Genomic DNA, 15776 nt, shown 5'->3' with positions numbered 1-15776 from the left:
CGCACCAATTACTGCCGTTTGATGTATACCTGAATATCACCAGCCTCACTCCATTGCCTTTTACATGGTTTTATTTCTGGATTGCTATTCGCCGCCCCCTTTTGCTTAGCACCGCACAGGCGAAGGACAATTTTACCCTTTTCACATTTTCAATAGATAACCAATTCATAAAAAAAAAAACTAAATCCTCTCAACTCATTCAACTTTTCACAAATTCATATTTTACGAAAATGTCGGATTTGGAACGAGATAGAAATCGACAACCTCCGGTAAGTATTTTTTTTTATTAATTTCGGTTTTTTTTTTTAAAAAAACAATTTAAAAAATAGAAAACGGGATTTCACGTCCCCTCCGGAAGGGGGGACGCCGGAAACGGCGTCCCCCCTTCCGGAGGGGACAGGGGACGCTGGCGTCCCCTCCGGAAGGGAGGACGCCGTTTTCGGCGTCCCCCCTTCCGGAGGGGACGAACGGCGTCCCCTCCGGAAGAGGGGACGCCGGAAACGGCGTCCCCCCTTCCGGAGGAGACGTGGGCGTCCGGCGTCCCCTCTTCCGGAGGGGACGCCGGACGCCCGTTCCGTAATTTAATATAATTTATTTTTTTTAAAAAAAAAAAATAAATTTAAAATAAATAATTATTTGAAATAAATTAAATAATTTTACAAATTTATTTAATTTAATATATATTATTTCTATAATTTAAATTATTATAATTGCAGGGCAGAAAGCGTATGGGGAAGACGTTTTTGGCCCCAGAATTAGGGGGATCGGGAGCCCGTCACGTTACGACGCGTAAAGTTTCTGCCTCGGCTCGACGGAAGAAACAAGCGCATACTTCTCCCGATGAGGTCCGCATTTCTGTTGAGGATCTTAGAGAGTCTGATGATTTTGTGAGCTCAGAGGACGAGCCAGAGGACGAGCCAGAGGACGAGCCAAGTGAAAAAATTTACATTTCTGGAAGTCACTCAAGTACTCTGTGGACATGAGTGTGACGATTGCGGTTGACATGTGGAACGCTTTTCCGGTCATGTACAAGCTGCCGTTAATGGGATTTGAGGAAGCCCACGTTATTGCTGGAGGATGCCATCCAGCTTACCTGGACTGGTTCGAGCGCCATTCGCACCCCCGTGTCCTTCCTGGCAGAGATGTTCCACGACGACATCCTCCCCGCAGCAACAACGATTATGTAAGTTTTCATTTTATAATTTAGTGAATATTACATATATTTAACATATTGAATTTACTTGTCTATTTGTGGTATTACAGTGGATGACACTGGTGACCACGAGGTACGAGCATTTCATCCAAAAAGTCAGCACGATTACCGGCCAACATAGACAGCACTGCGACTTTGACGGCATTCCGGAGTTGGAGACTGAGACGGAGGAGGCCAGCACGGATTTGGAAAGAATCATGGCCGCTTGGCGCATTGCTGACTGAGTGTTGTTAGTATATGCTGTATGTTTATATTATTAGTACTTTTTTCTGATTATGGACTTGTTTTCTTTAGATGTTAGTTTCTAGAGAATTTTTTTATATTATGTACGTGTATGTTTTTATGCAATTTCATGAACATTTTTAAATATTACGTACTGTGGAGTTCAAAAATATTACACGTATAATAATAAAACACACAATCAGCATAATTACCGAATAAACATTTTACAATCAACTCAATCTGCCATACCTATCAAACTATCCCATTGCTCTCTCCTATTAGCATATAAAGTATGCCAAGACTGAACAGTATGGTCCCTGTGCTGGAACCACAGGGTGGGAATTGGTGGGACATGAAAATTATCCTGCAGATTCAACCTAACAAAATGTGCGCGTCCACTAATATACAATATCACTATCTCCTTCGATGGTCGTGAGTGAACCTCAGAGGAATGCAAAGGCAGAACAGTAAACGAAGAGAACCGCGTCTGTTGTAGCGTCCCGCCTTGTATGTAAATAACAGCTGCATTGAAGATAGTGGCAATAGGGAACAAGTCATCCAATACCTGCATCCATTTAATAAGTCAGAATATAAATATCATTTTTTTAAAAAAATATAATAACTTTGTGATAAATTTATATAATTCAATTAAATACCTGCATCCAGTAGCTAGGGCCACACTCTCCGCCTTCCCAGCTAATACGTGTAATGGCCGCTTGCAACCCATCAATGAAAATACCCTCGTATCGATAAGGGTGGGCGGAGATTTCGTTTGCAATGTTCATTCTAGTCATTCCCCACATCTTCTCGTCACCATATATGTGGTCTGCCACCACGCGAAATCCACAGTTGCCGTCTCCACGCACGTCCACAAGCTCGTCAACGAATGGTAAAAGGAATCCTGGAATAACCTCCGCATTTTGCAAACCAGCTGCGGGAAATAAAAAAAATATTATTATAAATAATTTTCTTCCATGTACTATTCTTGAAAATTTCAGCAAACTCTTGGTTTTTCCCACTAATTCTGTACACTCTATCTTCTACGTCCTTATTTATGTGCCACGTACATAGTAGATGAGAAGAACGTGGGAAAACCTCTGACACTGGTCTCATAAGCCCCAATTCTCGATCAGTAAGAATAGCGCTCGGATGAATATGTTCCCCAATCAAGCACCTGCATTATTGCCCGATGATTTAATAAGTAATTTGAATTTGAATATCATTAAAATATCAAATAACATAATTATAATTAAATACCTCAGTCTCTCCAATACCCATCTGTAGCTCCCTTCAGTCTCATCCTTCATAATTGCATATGCAATTATGAAGTTCTTGTTGCAAGGAGTCATTCCAATAATCTCCAAAAAAGGCAGCTTGTACTTGTTCGTCTTGTACGTGGAGTCCATGCCGATGATCCAGTAGTACGTACGAAGTAGTCTCACTGAATCAGGATGAGCCATGAAAATATGGGTCAACACACCTGTATCCTCCTCAGCAAGAGTCCAGTGTACATAATCATTTTGCTGAGCCATGTGATAAAATTGCCCAACCACATCTCTACCCTCAAAGCTAGACTTTCTCAAAGTCTCTCTATAGTTGTACACTTGCTTTATTCTAGGGTTGTCAGATGGTACTTTTTCTTTTAAAGCTGCCATGATAGAACACGGCTTCGCTTGTGCCGCAGTCATATCTCGCACAATTTCTTTGGCCTCGCCACTCAGCCCACTCATCTGACGGTATCCTTCAGGATACACAGCTAGAGCATGGTTGTGTGTACTCGAAATACCAGGATCTGTAAGTATAAACCATGCAGTCTTTCCTAATTTGACAATAATTTTAAATTTGCACTTACACGCTTTTGTCTTCGTATTTTTCCGTACGAAGGAATCAGAATCTGTGAATGAACCTCTGTAACGCTCACCCCGAGCACATCGTAGAAGCTTCTTTTTCCCCTCGTTCTTATGTGACGAAATGACTAATTCAAATCCAATCTTTATAGCAGTACTCTTAGCCCAAGTAATTGCTTCAACATCACTATCAAACCCATGATCTAGCTTAAACCAATCGCTGTAATCAATTCCATCACCGCCATAATCTTCTAAATCAACCTGCAAAACATAAATACTTACGTTTAACAAATCGAAATAATATGTAATAAAAAGTCGTAATAATATGGAATAAAAAATTACTGTAATTATTAAAAGTTAATTTCAACGTTTTTTTAGCATTAATTAATTTCCGGCCGCGACGTTTCGGTCGCGGCCGGAAAAGGGGACGCCGGCGTCCTCTCCAGAGGAGAGGACGCCGGCGTTGGGCGTCCCCTCTAGAGGAGGGGACGCCCAGCTCCACGTCCCCTCTAGAAGAGGGGACGTAGAGTTGGGCGTCCCCTCCTCTAGAGGGGACGCCAAACGCCGGCGTCCCCTCTTCTAGAGAGGACGCGAGCGTCCTCTCTAGAAGAGGGGACGCCCAAAATTGGCGTCCCCTCTAGAGGAGAGGACGTGGAATTTCACGTCCTCTCCTCTGGAGGGAACGTGAAATCCAATCGTCCCCTCCTCTGGAGGGAACGTGAAATCCAATCGTCCCCCTTGAAAAAATTTAAAAAAATATTTAAAAAATTTAATTATTACCCCAGAAAAGCCGGAAAAACTTGTTTCCGAATGCCGATACTCGTTTCCCGACGAATTATACTCGTTATCCGTCATTTTACTCGGCTTTTTACATATTTTTCCGAATGTGTTCGAATAAGTTGAGAGAATCTTGGTTTTTTTTTTTTGCAAATTTTTCTAAAAGGGCAGAAAATGTCTTTTGCCTGTGCGGTGGTAAGCAAAAGGGGGCGGCGAATAGCAATACCCTTTTATTTTCATTTTTAATCATTAAAAAACCTATACCAATATTATTCTTACATTGTATTTTTAATATTATTTTTATCAGTAAACGTACACTTTATTGCATAAATTACAATTTTTTTATTTTACATTAAGCTACTACACACATATCAATTGTAATACGTTTTGGAAAATCATATACTATAATTTTGGCGCTTTTTTATTCATGTTAATATTTCTAAAATCCCGATAGAACCACATTAGGTGACTTTCATCCCTAAGGGCATCTCCAACCCTTGTCACCTATTTTACATTAGGTGACAAGTGAACTCTAAAAAAGCACCTAATTAGATGACAAGGAATCAGATCAAATTTCATATTTGTATAGTCCCTTAATCCAGTTGGACAATCAAGCACCACAAGGTTTTCCTTAAAATTCCACGGTCCACTTTGCAAAATCCTTCTTTTGTATTTTTGGCAATCAAAGTGGAAAACAAATAAGTTATTTTCCAAATATTCAACCACCAAAGCTTTTTTTATTTTCCACAGGTAATTAATAGTGGAAATGATCCCCTCACGGTTCATCTTTTTCGTTGACATAATTTTTCCAATCAGCAAATTAGCAACTTTTTGTTCTCCAACACTGCCAGCTTTCTCTCCAAGGTCACATGCCACCACATCTTCATCATCCGATAATGATAGAGATTGACACAGAGGAATAATATCCATATTTTATCTTTAAAAGCAAAACTTTTTAGGGTTTAAAGAAAGAAGGCTATTCTGCCATAAACAACACTTTTTTTTTCCGATGAACTCATTCAAGACTTTGTTTTTTCTCATCCAATTTCTTCATGCTTTTGAGTTTTGTGCGCTTTGTATAATTTTTTCTCATTGGTTTTTTTTCTGATAAAATAACTAAAGCAAACAGAGAAAATAAACAGAAGCCTAATCATTCTCTACATGCTGCATGCACATATCTGTCAACGATAGGCCTTTCCAATCTTCTTTCAAATCTTCAATCCAAATGGTGTCATGCTCAGTAACAGCATCATCAGCTATTCTATGGGCAAGACAATTTGCTAATCTCGGAATGTGTCGCCAAATTATCTCATTAAAACCACTCGTTGCTTCTCTGATCTCGGTCAGCCCATCCCCAATATCCGATATAATAGCGACTTCATTAATCAAGGATGAGATAAGATGAGAGTTATCAATCTCTACTACCAAATTTTTAAAACTGCAATCTTTAGCAATATTTAGGCCCCAAAGCAAAGCTTCAGCCTCTGCTACTACAACTGAAACGCCAGCGGATAGGATGACTTTGTTGCCGGCCATTGGAACCTCACCATTCCAATCTCTACAAACAATTCCAAGGCCCCAATGAGTGTCCCTAACTTTCCCTCATTGGTCTTTTCTAATATGCCGCGTACTAGATTCGCGGTTACTACTCCTCCGGCCCTTAGATGTTACCGTTGATTGCTGCAAAATTATTTTTATTTTTATCCTTAATATTAACGATGAAATTTCAGTCTTTCTAGAGGTCACCATATGAGATTTCCAAAGATTATTCTTTGATTTCTTGTGAATAATCATAATTCTGAAACCAATAAAATTATGGTTTATAAAAAAACAATTTAGAAGTAGTCTGTATTTTCACTTATGATTAGAAATTTTGTTTTTGTTTATAAGTTTTATCTTTTTCAAGTTCATACTAATGCAATTAGTTTACTTTATTTCTTTATTGAATTTGCTATGATCAACAATTTGTGTCATATATTGAGTCTTGTAGTAGAGGCTTACGGCTACGTGTCTCATAGGACTAACGAGTATTACCATTATTTAACTTTTTTTATAGAAATCATAAGATTATGGATGGTTTGCCGAATATTGTAACACGTCGTCAAAAAATAAAAAGAACAAAAAACTTTTATTTAGACCTATAATATATTAGATAAAATAATAAAAAAAAAGCAAAAGGCTCATTTTAGCCCTTAAGATCAAAGCAAAAGAATTAATAAGACTCTGAGATCGAAGTTGGCTCAATTATCCCCCTGACGTTGTCGAAACTGGATCAAATCGCACCAAACATTAACTCTGTTTGTTTTTTCCGTCTAGGCCCTCAGAGAAAATATTCAAAAACATTCTTAATTCTTAATGTTTAAAATATTTATCAATTTTATATTTATAAATTTTTTAATCATTTTCACTCTTTTTATTATTTTAAGATATACAATTAAATAATATTTAAAATTAAAATATTTATTATTACTATTAAAAATCAATAAAACACTTTGAAAATCGAATTAAACAAATCAAAAATTTAATTAAACTAATAAAAATTTAAACCTAATTAAATCTAATTAAGCTAACTAAATTTAAAACAAAAATTTGGTAAAACACCCTGATTTTTTCTACGGATCTTTTCCGCTATTAATACTTTTTAATGACCGCCAAATTTTTTTTCGACGGTCTTCTCTGGTGGTTCTCCCATGAAAAAACAGCAGGCTGTTCTCCCATGGGAGAACACCCATTGTTCTTCCCAAGTTGGGAAGAACAGGTCGCTGCTGTTCTTCCCAGGTTGGAAAGAACATTGTTGTTCTTCCCAACCTGGGAAGAACAGATTTGTTCTTCTCACATAGGAAGAACAGATATAGGAAGAACATTGTTGTTCTTTCCAAGTTGGGAAAAACAAAAAGAAATTTTGTTCTTCCCTTGAGGAACAGTGGAGCGAAGATGACCGCCGAAAGTAAATTCTGGCGGTCGGTAAATGGGAATGGTCAAAAAATAACACCGATTTTTTTCTCCGATTTTTTTTTGATTTTTTTTGGAATTTTCTTATCGAAAGTCATATAGATGTTATCCGGCGGGTGTATAGCGGTAGGCGGATGAAATAGAAAATTATAAAATATAAAATATTATTTTTTTATTAGATTTTTTTAATTGATTTTTGATCAGAATATTTTTATTTGAATTTTGATTAGTTTTGTTGAATTTCGAAGTGTTTAATTATGTTTCGATGTGTTTAATTGAGTTTTGATTGTTTCAATAAATGAAAAAGAGGTGAAAATAGTTAAAAAAATTATAAATATAAAATTGGTAAATATTTTAAACATTAAGGATGTTTTTGAAATTTTTTCCTAACAGTCACGTCATCAGTTAGACCAGAGAGACTAACGGTGGTGCGATCTGAGCCAATTTCGACAACGTTAAGGGGATAATTGAGCCAACTTTGATCTTAGAATTTTATTAATTTTTTCACTCTGAACTTAAGGGATAAAGTGAGCCTTTTTATCTAAAAAGAAAAACAATTTAATCATGGTCCTCATAGAATTATATTTTTGATAATCCTCCATAGGATTTCTTGAATAATGTGTTAAACTAAAGAAATGAGAGAATCTCACCTTTAATTAAAGGGAAAAGATATTAATTGCTATAGATTGTGTTTTATTTTAAATAATCGACGCTTAATGAGAAAGAAAACTCTAAATAATGACTAATTATTTCATCCCCAATCTTTACAGGTTATGGCAGGTAGGGGTGGGCATGGACCGGTTAACCGGTCCATGAGGGCAATTTGTAAACCGGTCCATTGTAATACGGTTTTTAAAATTAAAAACATAAACCTAAAATTTTAAACGGTTAACCGGTAAATCGGTTAACCATAAAAAACGGTTCGGTTTTTCGGTTTTACGGTTTTTAACCATATAACCATTAGAAAAATTAAAGACAAAAAAGATAAAATTTTAATTCTATTTGATTTTTTAGCAAACAAAAAAAAACTATAGAAATTCAAATTATATTAAAAATATAAATCTAAACTATCTTATAAATAGTTAAGTCAATGCAAATATTTAAAACTATTATTATTTATAAATAATTTATGAGTAATATTAAAGCTAGTTTTGTATTTTTTGAATTATTTGTGGTGTTGTTCACGTCCACTTTCTACTATTTATATACTTAAATATTGAGAAAATAACAAAGAAAACCACAAAACTCTACTTTTTTTACATCAATTACCATTGTGTGAGTTAGTTTTCCATCTGTGCCAAAATTGATCAATTCTTTTCACACAATGCCAAAACTTGTCAATTCTTTTCACCCAGTGCCATCTGCCACGTGCCTCACCTCTTTCCTTTGACCTTCCTCTATCTCTATTCTCTTTTCTTTTTTCTCCTAAATCAACCCGCATCTGGAGACAATTGTTGCTCTCATGCTAAATCCGAATTTGATGGCCCACCTTTCTTATCCCTCTTCATGATAATTGAGAAAGAAAAAAATGGAGTTTTTAGGTTCTACAAATTTGCTAACTTTTTGTAATTTAATAAAGATGACATTAAAAAGATGAAAAAATCCATCAAAAATGAGAAATAGGTGTAATTACTGATTAGGAGGCATAATTGAATATGAAATATCTGCAATTAATGACCCTCATCTTTCTCTATTATTTTAATTAATGTCATTGGCCTTTGTGTCCTTCATTTCTCAATTACATTTTTTTTTTGAGAAATTCTCAATTACCTTCTGTTTTTCAATTTAAATAACGATTTTTTTTGTATGGCTTTGTTTTTACAATAAATTATTACTATAATTTAGATAATAGATATATGTATGATACACTTATTATAATTGAAAAAAAATGAATTAAACAAAATTAAGTTACTAAAAAATTAATTTTCACTGATAATGAAATACAGTGAATCTAATTTACGTAAAAAAATTAAGAAACAATCAAACATAAAACAAGGCTCTTGAACAATTACATTTAAATTATCATTTTCAAATCGTATATAACGGATACATATTCGATACATATATGATACATCGCTGATACATATTTGATACATTGTTGATACATATTTGATCTGTCGAGTTTTATTGTTTCAAGAACCGTAATCGTTGGAGTATTATTTGTAGAGCAGATACATCTATAGTACATTTCAGATACATTTTTGATATATTTTTGATACATCTCAGATAATTATTGAATTATTATTTTTAAATATAAGTAGTAAAATGACGCGTAGGTTGGTTAATTTCTCTTTTCTAAAATCTTGAATTGAGAAAGTGAATTAGATATAATAAAATTGGAGTTAAATTAACTGAATTAATTAAATTTTATAATTATTATTTTTATTTTTATCGATTTAATTGAATCAATCGACTAATTAGATTGATTCCTTTTATAAAAATGCTGGAGATATATTTGATACAGCTCTGATACATATTTGATACGTTTCCGAAACATACATTTCTGATACATATTTGATACATTTTCGATACATTCCCAATACATATTTGATATACATATTCGATCATTCAAAATATTTTTTCTTGTTTTTGTATATTTTTTTGTTTCGTTACGTATTTATATATATATGATACATTTCCGATACATATTTGATTCATTTTTGATACATATTTGATTCATTTTTTATACATATTTGATTCATTTTCGATACATATTTGATTCATTTTTGATACATCTCAGTTATATTAGATGATTATTAATTTATTATTTAAAAAAATAAATAGTTAAAAGACGCGTGGGTGGATTAATTTATCTTTTCCAAAATCTTTTGATCGAGAAAGTAAATTATATGTAGTAATTAAATTGGAGTTTAATTAACCGAATTAATTAAACTTTTTAATTTTTATCGATTTAATTGAATCAACCGACCAATTTGATAGGTTCATTTATATATTTATACATTTTCCGATACATATTTTATACATGATATATACATTTTTAAAATGTACTTTATAGATACATCATGATATATATTTATACATGATAAATACATCATAATATATAATTATACATAGCATAAAAATTAAATAATGTATAAAAATTATATTATTTGTATATTTATTTATTTTAATAAATTGAATAAATTAAAATTTTTAAAATTAAAAGTAATATTGTTTTCAAAATTTATGTTATATAAATGAATTATTTAGGCATATGGTATGTGTGTGTATGAGAAAGGGGGGCCACGTGGTAAGAGAGGGAGAAAGAAAAAAAAAACACATGAGAGAGAAAATGATAAAAAAGAGAGAGAGAGAGAGAGAGAGAGAGAGAGAGAGAGAGAAAGAGAGGGGGGCATGCAATAAGAAAGAGAGAGAAAGAGAGAGGGGACACATGAGAGAGAAAAGAGGACTATGTGGAAAGAGAAAGAGAGACCACATGTCTTCTTCTTTATTGGAATGACATGAATGTAAAGTTTTGGTGTTTTGTGGTATGAATGTAAAATAAATGAGTTAAATGACAATTAGTGTAATTGGAATCCAATTTTTGGCGTTTTTGTTGTTTTCTCTTAAATATTCCTATTTCTGTTAAGTAAATATTTTAATAAGGAAAACAAATTTCTTTTAAAATATTTTCATATATAAATTCTCCTAAAATATATAAATATTCCTAAATAAAATATATGTCAATATATTTTTATAATTAGATTTTATTGTGTATATTATAAAATCCATATTATTTTACAGATCATAAAATATATCTTATTAATTATTAAAAATATATGAATATATCTATAAACCGGTTAACCGATTAACCACGGTTTTTAGAAATCCAAAACCTAAACCTAAACCATTAACCATGAAAACTAAAAATCAAAACCTACACCAAAACCGTTGGACCGGTTAACCACATTTTCCGGTTCGGGTTTCCGGTTTCGGTTCGGTTAATCGGTTTGACCGGTTTTTTTGCCCACCCCTAATGGCAGGTCCACTTTGAGTTGACCATAGTATCTTACATAAGAAATCCGCACACCTATATAAAAGTTAAACGAGTCTTTTTTAAAAGGCTAATTACTTAAAAACCATCTATCTTGAATTTTTTTTCATTTATACCCTAATTTAGAAAAAAAATTCATTTATACCCTGACATATGTGTTTATGTTTCACATCTATTCCGAATTTCAAAAAATAAGATGGTTTATTGAAAACACCTAAATATAAGGATTATTTTATACTTTTTTCTATTAAAAAAATACAAAAAAATACTTTATCTTTAAAAATGTTCAAAAATAAAGATTAATTGAAACTTTTTTTAAATGAAAAGAGGTTAATTTAGTGCCTCGGGGTAGAGGTGAAACATAAACACATACGTCAGGGTATAAATGAATTTTTTTCTAGGTCAGGGTATAAACGAAAAAAAAAGTTCAAGGTGGGTGGTTTTTAAATAATTAAGTCTTTCTAAAAATAAGTTAAAGACATTTTCCATTAAAAATTAAAGGCATGGAGTAAAATTTATTTCGACTTTAATTCATGTACATTAGTTATTTCAAATATAGTCCATAGACAAGAAAAGTTGTACAAAAATGACCCCGCCTTCTATTTCGAAGTGATTGGCCCCTTCGATATACAATAATACAATAATATCTTTGCATATCTCCGATAATTTTATAAGTAATTATACAACGCGACGGTTGTACCACTTATGTAATAAGTCAATGAAATATTTGTTATATTAAAATATTTAATGCTAAAAAAAATAATTAAAATATTCTTTTATTATAAATGTTTATTGTTTAATTTGTTATACAAATAATGTGGCATAATCATAGCGTGAGATACACACTCTACATTTATGCTTCTAGAAATACAATTTTAACTTGTAAATGTTAAACATCGATGAAACTCAAAATAACTACTATATAGAAATTTTTGTTAGAAAAATAATACTAATAATTTCTGCCAATATTATAAATTTAAGTTTTTATGTGGACAGTACAATAAGAGGCAGCACTCTTCTTACTTCTGACTTTTATGGATAAAATTTAAAATGTGGGGGGGACGTAAAGGATAATGATTTTGGATTTCGGTAGTCATTTTTATTTTTATCCTTAATATCTTTAATCAAATCAAATTTATAAGAGGATGCAAAGGATATTGATTTTGATCTACAAGTAGAAATAAGAAGAAGCTAAAGATAGTACTCCACATTTAACTAGATAAACCGAAAACCAACTGAATGAGAAAGTGTATTGCTTTTATAGATATAGGTAAAATGTCACATTAGACAAAAAGGGTGGCAATGATAATGAACTCTTTTGTGTTTTATTATGCAAGTGAACGACATTGAGATTTTTTTTTTTAAATGTCATTAAGAATAGAAAACCCACAAAATTGGCTAATTGTTTTAAAACATATACCTTTTTTAAAATTTTTATTCAATATTTAATTTTTTTTATTCAGCATTTGAAAGTTTTAATTTCTCCGTTTGTATTAGAGATGCATTTTTGATGTGTCGGCGATATTTTTTTGATGTATTAATTATGCATATATGTATTATATTTGTTTATAAATAAAAATTTATTAGAAAAAAGTATTTTTTATTTTTTTAAAATATAAATAATTTTTGTAAGTTTCCAATATATATTCAAAAATTTAATAATTGTGTGAAGTAATTTTACATTAAATTTCTAAACGGAGGATGCTCTCAGGTTATTTACCACTCAATACTGAGTGAAAAGTGCTCAATATTCATTAAGTGGTTGATCTGCACCACTCAATTTTATTAATTAAATAATATTTAATATATTTTTGAGACTTTATTTTCAAATTTATTATGTAGTTCAATATTTTTCATTTAATGGTACTGCAATAAAAAAAAAATATTTTTCTATTTACAATTTTAATTAGTTTTTTAATTAGTTTTTATCCTGTATCAATTTTTTTATCATTTTCCTTTTAATTTTTTCTGCTTAATTAATTTTTTTATATCTTGATATATATATATATATATATATATATATATATATATATATATAATTTATAATATATATTTTTTTTAAAAAATAATACCTTATATTATAGTATTATTTTAAAAATAATAATAATTTTTTTAATAATTTCTTCTGGATAAATATCATTTTTAATAATTTATGATACATATTGTCAAAAATGAATAATAATTTATACATATAATTCATATGTAATATAATTTTAATAAAATAATAGTATATAGTTTGATACCCTAATCGGTTTAGTTTTTTAAAAGTCTAACTATCGTGAAAAGTTATATAATAAAAATAAATTTAATAAAAAGTTGACGTAGTTTTAGTCATCAGAGTAAAAAACAGTTTAACTGACTGAATTCTCTAAAAAAATAAGCGAACATGCTGAATTTATACACATGAAAAATGAGTTCAGCAATGTTTATAATCTATATTCTATAGGATACAGCTAACATTCCCATTTTCAGAAAAGGTGTGGATGATGATGACCCTAAATGGATTAGAGATGATGGAGGAGTTGATGTTGGGCCCTGGGCCTTAAACATATGGATCCCCCTGCACCACCACAAGGCAGCCCATATTTCAACCTGCTGCAGTAGCACTCGACAAAATTGGGTTGTCTAACCAATGGGTTATAGCTCAGATGGTATAAGCGCTGGCAGCAAACTGCTAGGTCGTGAGTTTGATTCCTCCTACAAGCGCTCCCCTCTCCCCAATTATTCAAAAAAAAAAGTTGGATTTTCTACATCCATTGTGTGTGTACACCAATATCTTCTTCTAATAAATTAAAACATTAAAATATAAAAGTAAATGACTGTAAATTGCTTTTATTCCGAATTAATATAAAGATTTTTATGTTGATTTCAAAAAAAAATCCCTAATGCATAAATCTTCTCTCCCGGCGCATGTTAAATAATGAACAAAAAATTAATGTTGTTTTGGAGTTGAAAATATAATTTTTATGTAGCATGATATGTGACAGTATAAGACGTCATCACATTATGTTTATGTTTATTTTTCATTAAGTGATTAGTTAATCAATTGAATATTGTTTGATTTGTCACTTTGTTGTTTATTTTTGAGTTTAATATAAATAGATTTTCTTGTTATTCAACGAATTATACAAATATATATAAAGAAATTTTTAAAAAATATACTTTCACGGAGACGCAGCCAGAAATTAAAATAAAAAAGGCAAGATATACCACTTTCATGAATAATATGTAAAATTTAAAAATTTTGTCTATAATAATTGACAATTAACATATAAAAAGTAGTTAAAAAGGATAAAAATCCAGAATAAAAGGATTATGTGGTGGCGATGGCTGGAAATTTTATTGTTTCAATTGCTTTGAGGCGAATGCGATCGAATTTTTTATCAGTTTTTTTTTCTCACGTTCTTTTATTGTTTATGTTATGTAATGAATATACTAAAAAAATTATAAAAAAATTATAAAAAATTTACTGAAAAATTCCATTGAGATGGATTAAAAGAAGAGAAAAAAAAAGGAGAAAAATGAATGTCATGTTTGTATTTCAGTTTGTTGTGAAATACATATGTTTGTGTGTTTATCTTTTAGCAATTTCTTGTAACTGCCCTTAATTTTATCAATGAAAGATTGCTCCATGCTTCTCTTATTTGCAAATAATCAAAAGTGTGGTTATGATATATGCTTTGTTATATTAATTTTGTATTCTTTTACTTATGCGGTGGTTTTTTTAATTTTTAATAAACAGGGAGAAATATTTCTTTTTTATTGCTTTTAAAATTGCAAATTTTACTAACTACCTAAGTGTTTAAAATTTTCATTACTTTATGCCTATTTTTGATTATTGGCGCATAAAATAAGGAGGAGTCAAAATTCATTGGAACTCCTGTGACTCAGTGCCTTGCAAGACACACCTTTTATCTTCCATATCTCGGGAACGACTATGTCACAGGCGTGACATATGTAATCGTTAGGGGTCCAACGATTATATTCCACCCCTACCCCCCAATGGCTAGAAGACACTTGGCCGAAACTCACTGATCCATATGGCAAAAGCACATGTCGTGGACGTGATATGCAATATCACGGGCGTGTCATAGGCGTGATTTCAGCAAAAAGTTTGTCTTCACTTAGAAAATTTAGAGGAGAGTTGTTGCCTTTATAAATACCCTTTAACTACCATATTTATGCGTTTAGACATTCTAAGAACAATAACTCTTTATGGCAAAATCGATTCTCCTTATTTTTCATTTATTGTGCATCAATTTAATTGACTGCTTTTATTTGTTGTTGATTATTATTATTAATTAATCATTCAGTGTTTGTGGATTTGTGATTAATTTTGAAAAATCACTTTGTGAGTTTTAGATTAGCTCTTGAAAATCTCTTTGTAAAGTGAAGTATTTAGCTTTAAAACACCAACCCATTAATGGATTAATAAATTTTAATCTTTAATTGAGCAGTAAAGTAGAATTGATTTGTGATTCGAACCACTCTAAATTCTTGTGTGTTTTTCTCTCTTCTCTTTAACTTCTAACTTAAACACTAAACAATTTTTAATTACTTAAATTAATCTTATTCACCCTCAAGCTAGTATTTGAAATTTCACGATCCTTTCTCCTTCGCCACGCAAGATCACACTAATGGAGTTTTGGAAGCAATGAAATGGTGTCAAACTAAGGGCATGACTGTTCATTTTCAAATGTTGAAGGTATAGGTAAATTTTTTCAGACGTTAAGAGCTCACTTGATCCTGACCATAAATCTTAGAGGTATGA

At 31.5% G+C, this 15776-nt stretch overlaps 2 protein-coding genes across 2 annotated transcripts; one reads left to right on the top strand and one right to left on the bottom strand.

Annotated features, from left to right (window-relative positions):
• The first annotated feature begins 957 nt into the window (after positions 1-957).
• Positions 958-1504, top strand: LOC126664950 (uncharacterized). Its single transcript, XM_050357584.2, has 2 exons — positions 958-1183; positions 1264-1504. The coding sequence occupies exons 1-2, from the start codon at positions 980-982 to the stop codon at positions 1435-1437; spliced, it is 378 nt and encodes a 125-aa protein (XP_050213541.1). The 5' UTR covers positions 958-979; the 3' UTR covers positions 1438-1504.
• An 810-nt stretch (positions 1505-2314) lies between these two features.
• LOC126686489 (protein FAR1-RELATED SEQUENCE 5-like) lies at positions 2315-3593 on the bottom strand. Its single transcript, XM_050380587.2, has 2 exons — positions 2693-3593; positions 2315-2609 (listed from the first exon to the last, which is right to left on the bottom strand). The coding sequence occupies exons 1-2, from the start codon at positions 3163-3165 to the stop codon at positions 2315-2317; spliced, it is 768 nt and encodes a 255-aa protein (XP_050236544.2). The 5' UTR covers positions 3166-3593.
• Between the last annotated feature and the right edge of the window lie 12183 nt (positions 3594-15776).

This window comes from Mercurialis annua, linkage group LG1-X (genome assembly GCF_937616625.2).
Source record: "Mercurialis annua linkage group LG1-X, ddMerAnnu1.2, whole genome shotgun sequence".
Classification (NCBI taxonomy): Eukaryota; Viridiplantae; Streptophyta; class Magnoliopsida; order Malpighiales; family Euphorbiaceae; genus Mercurialis; species Mercurialis annua.
Note: the sequence above shows the minus strand (reverse complement) of the source record. Positions and strands in the feature narration are given on the sequence as shown.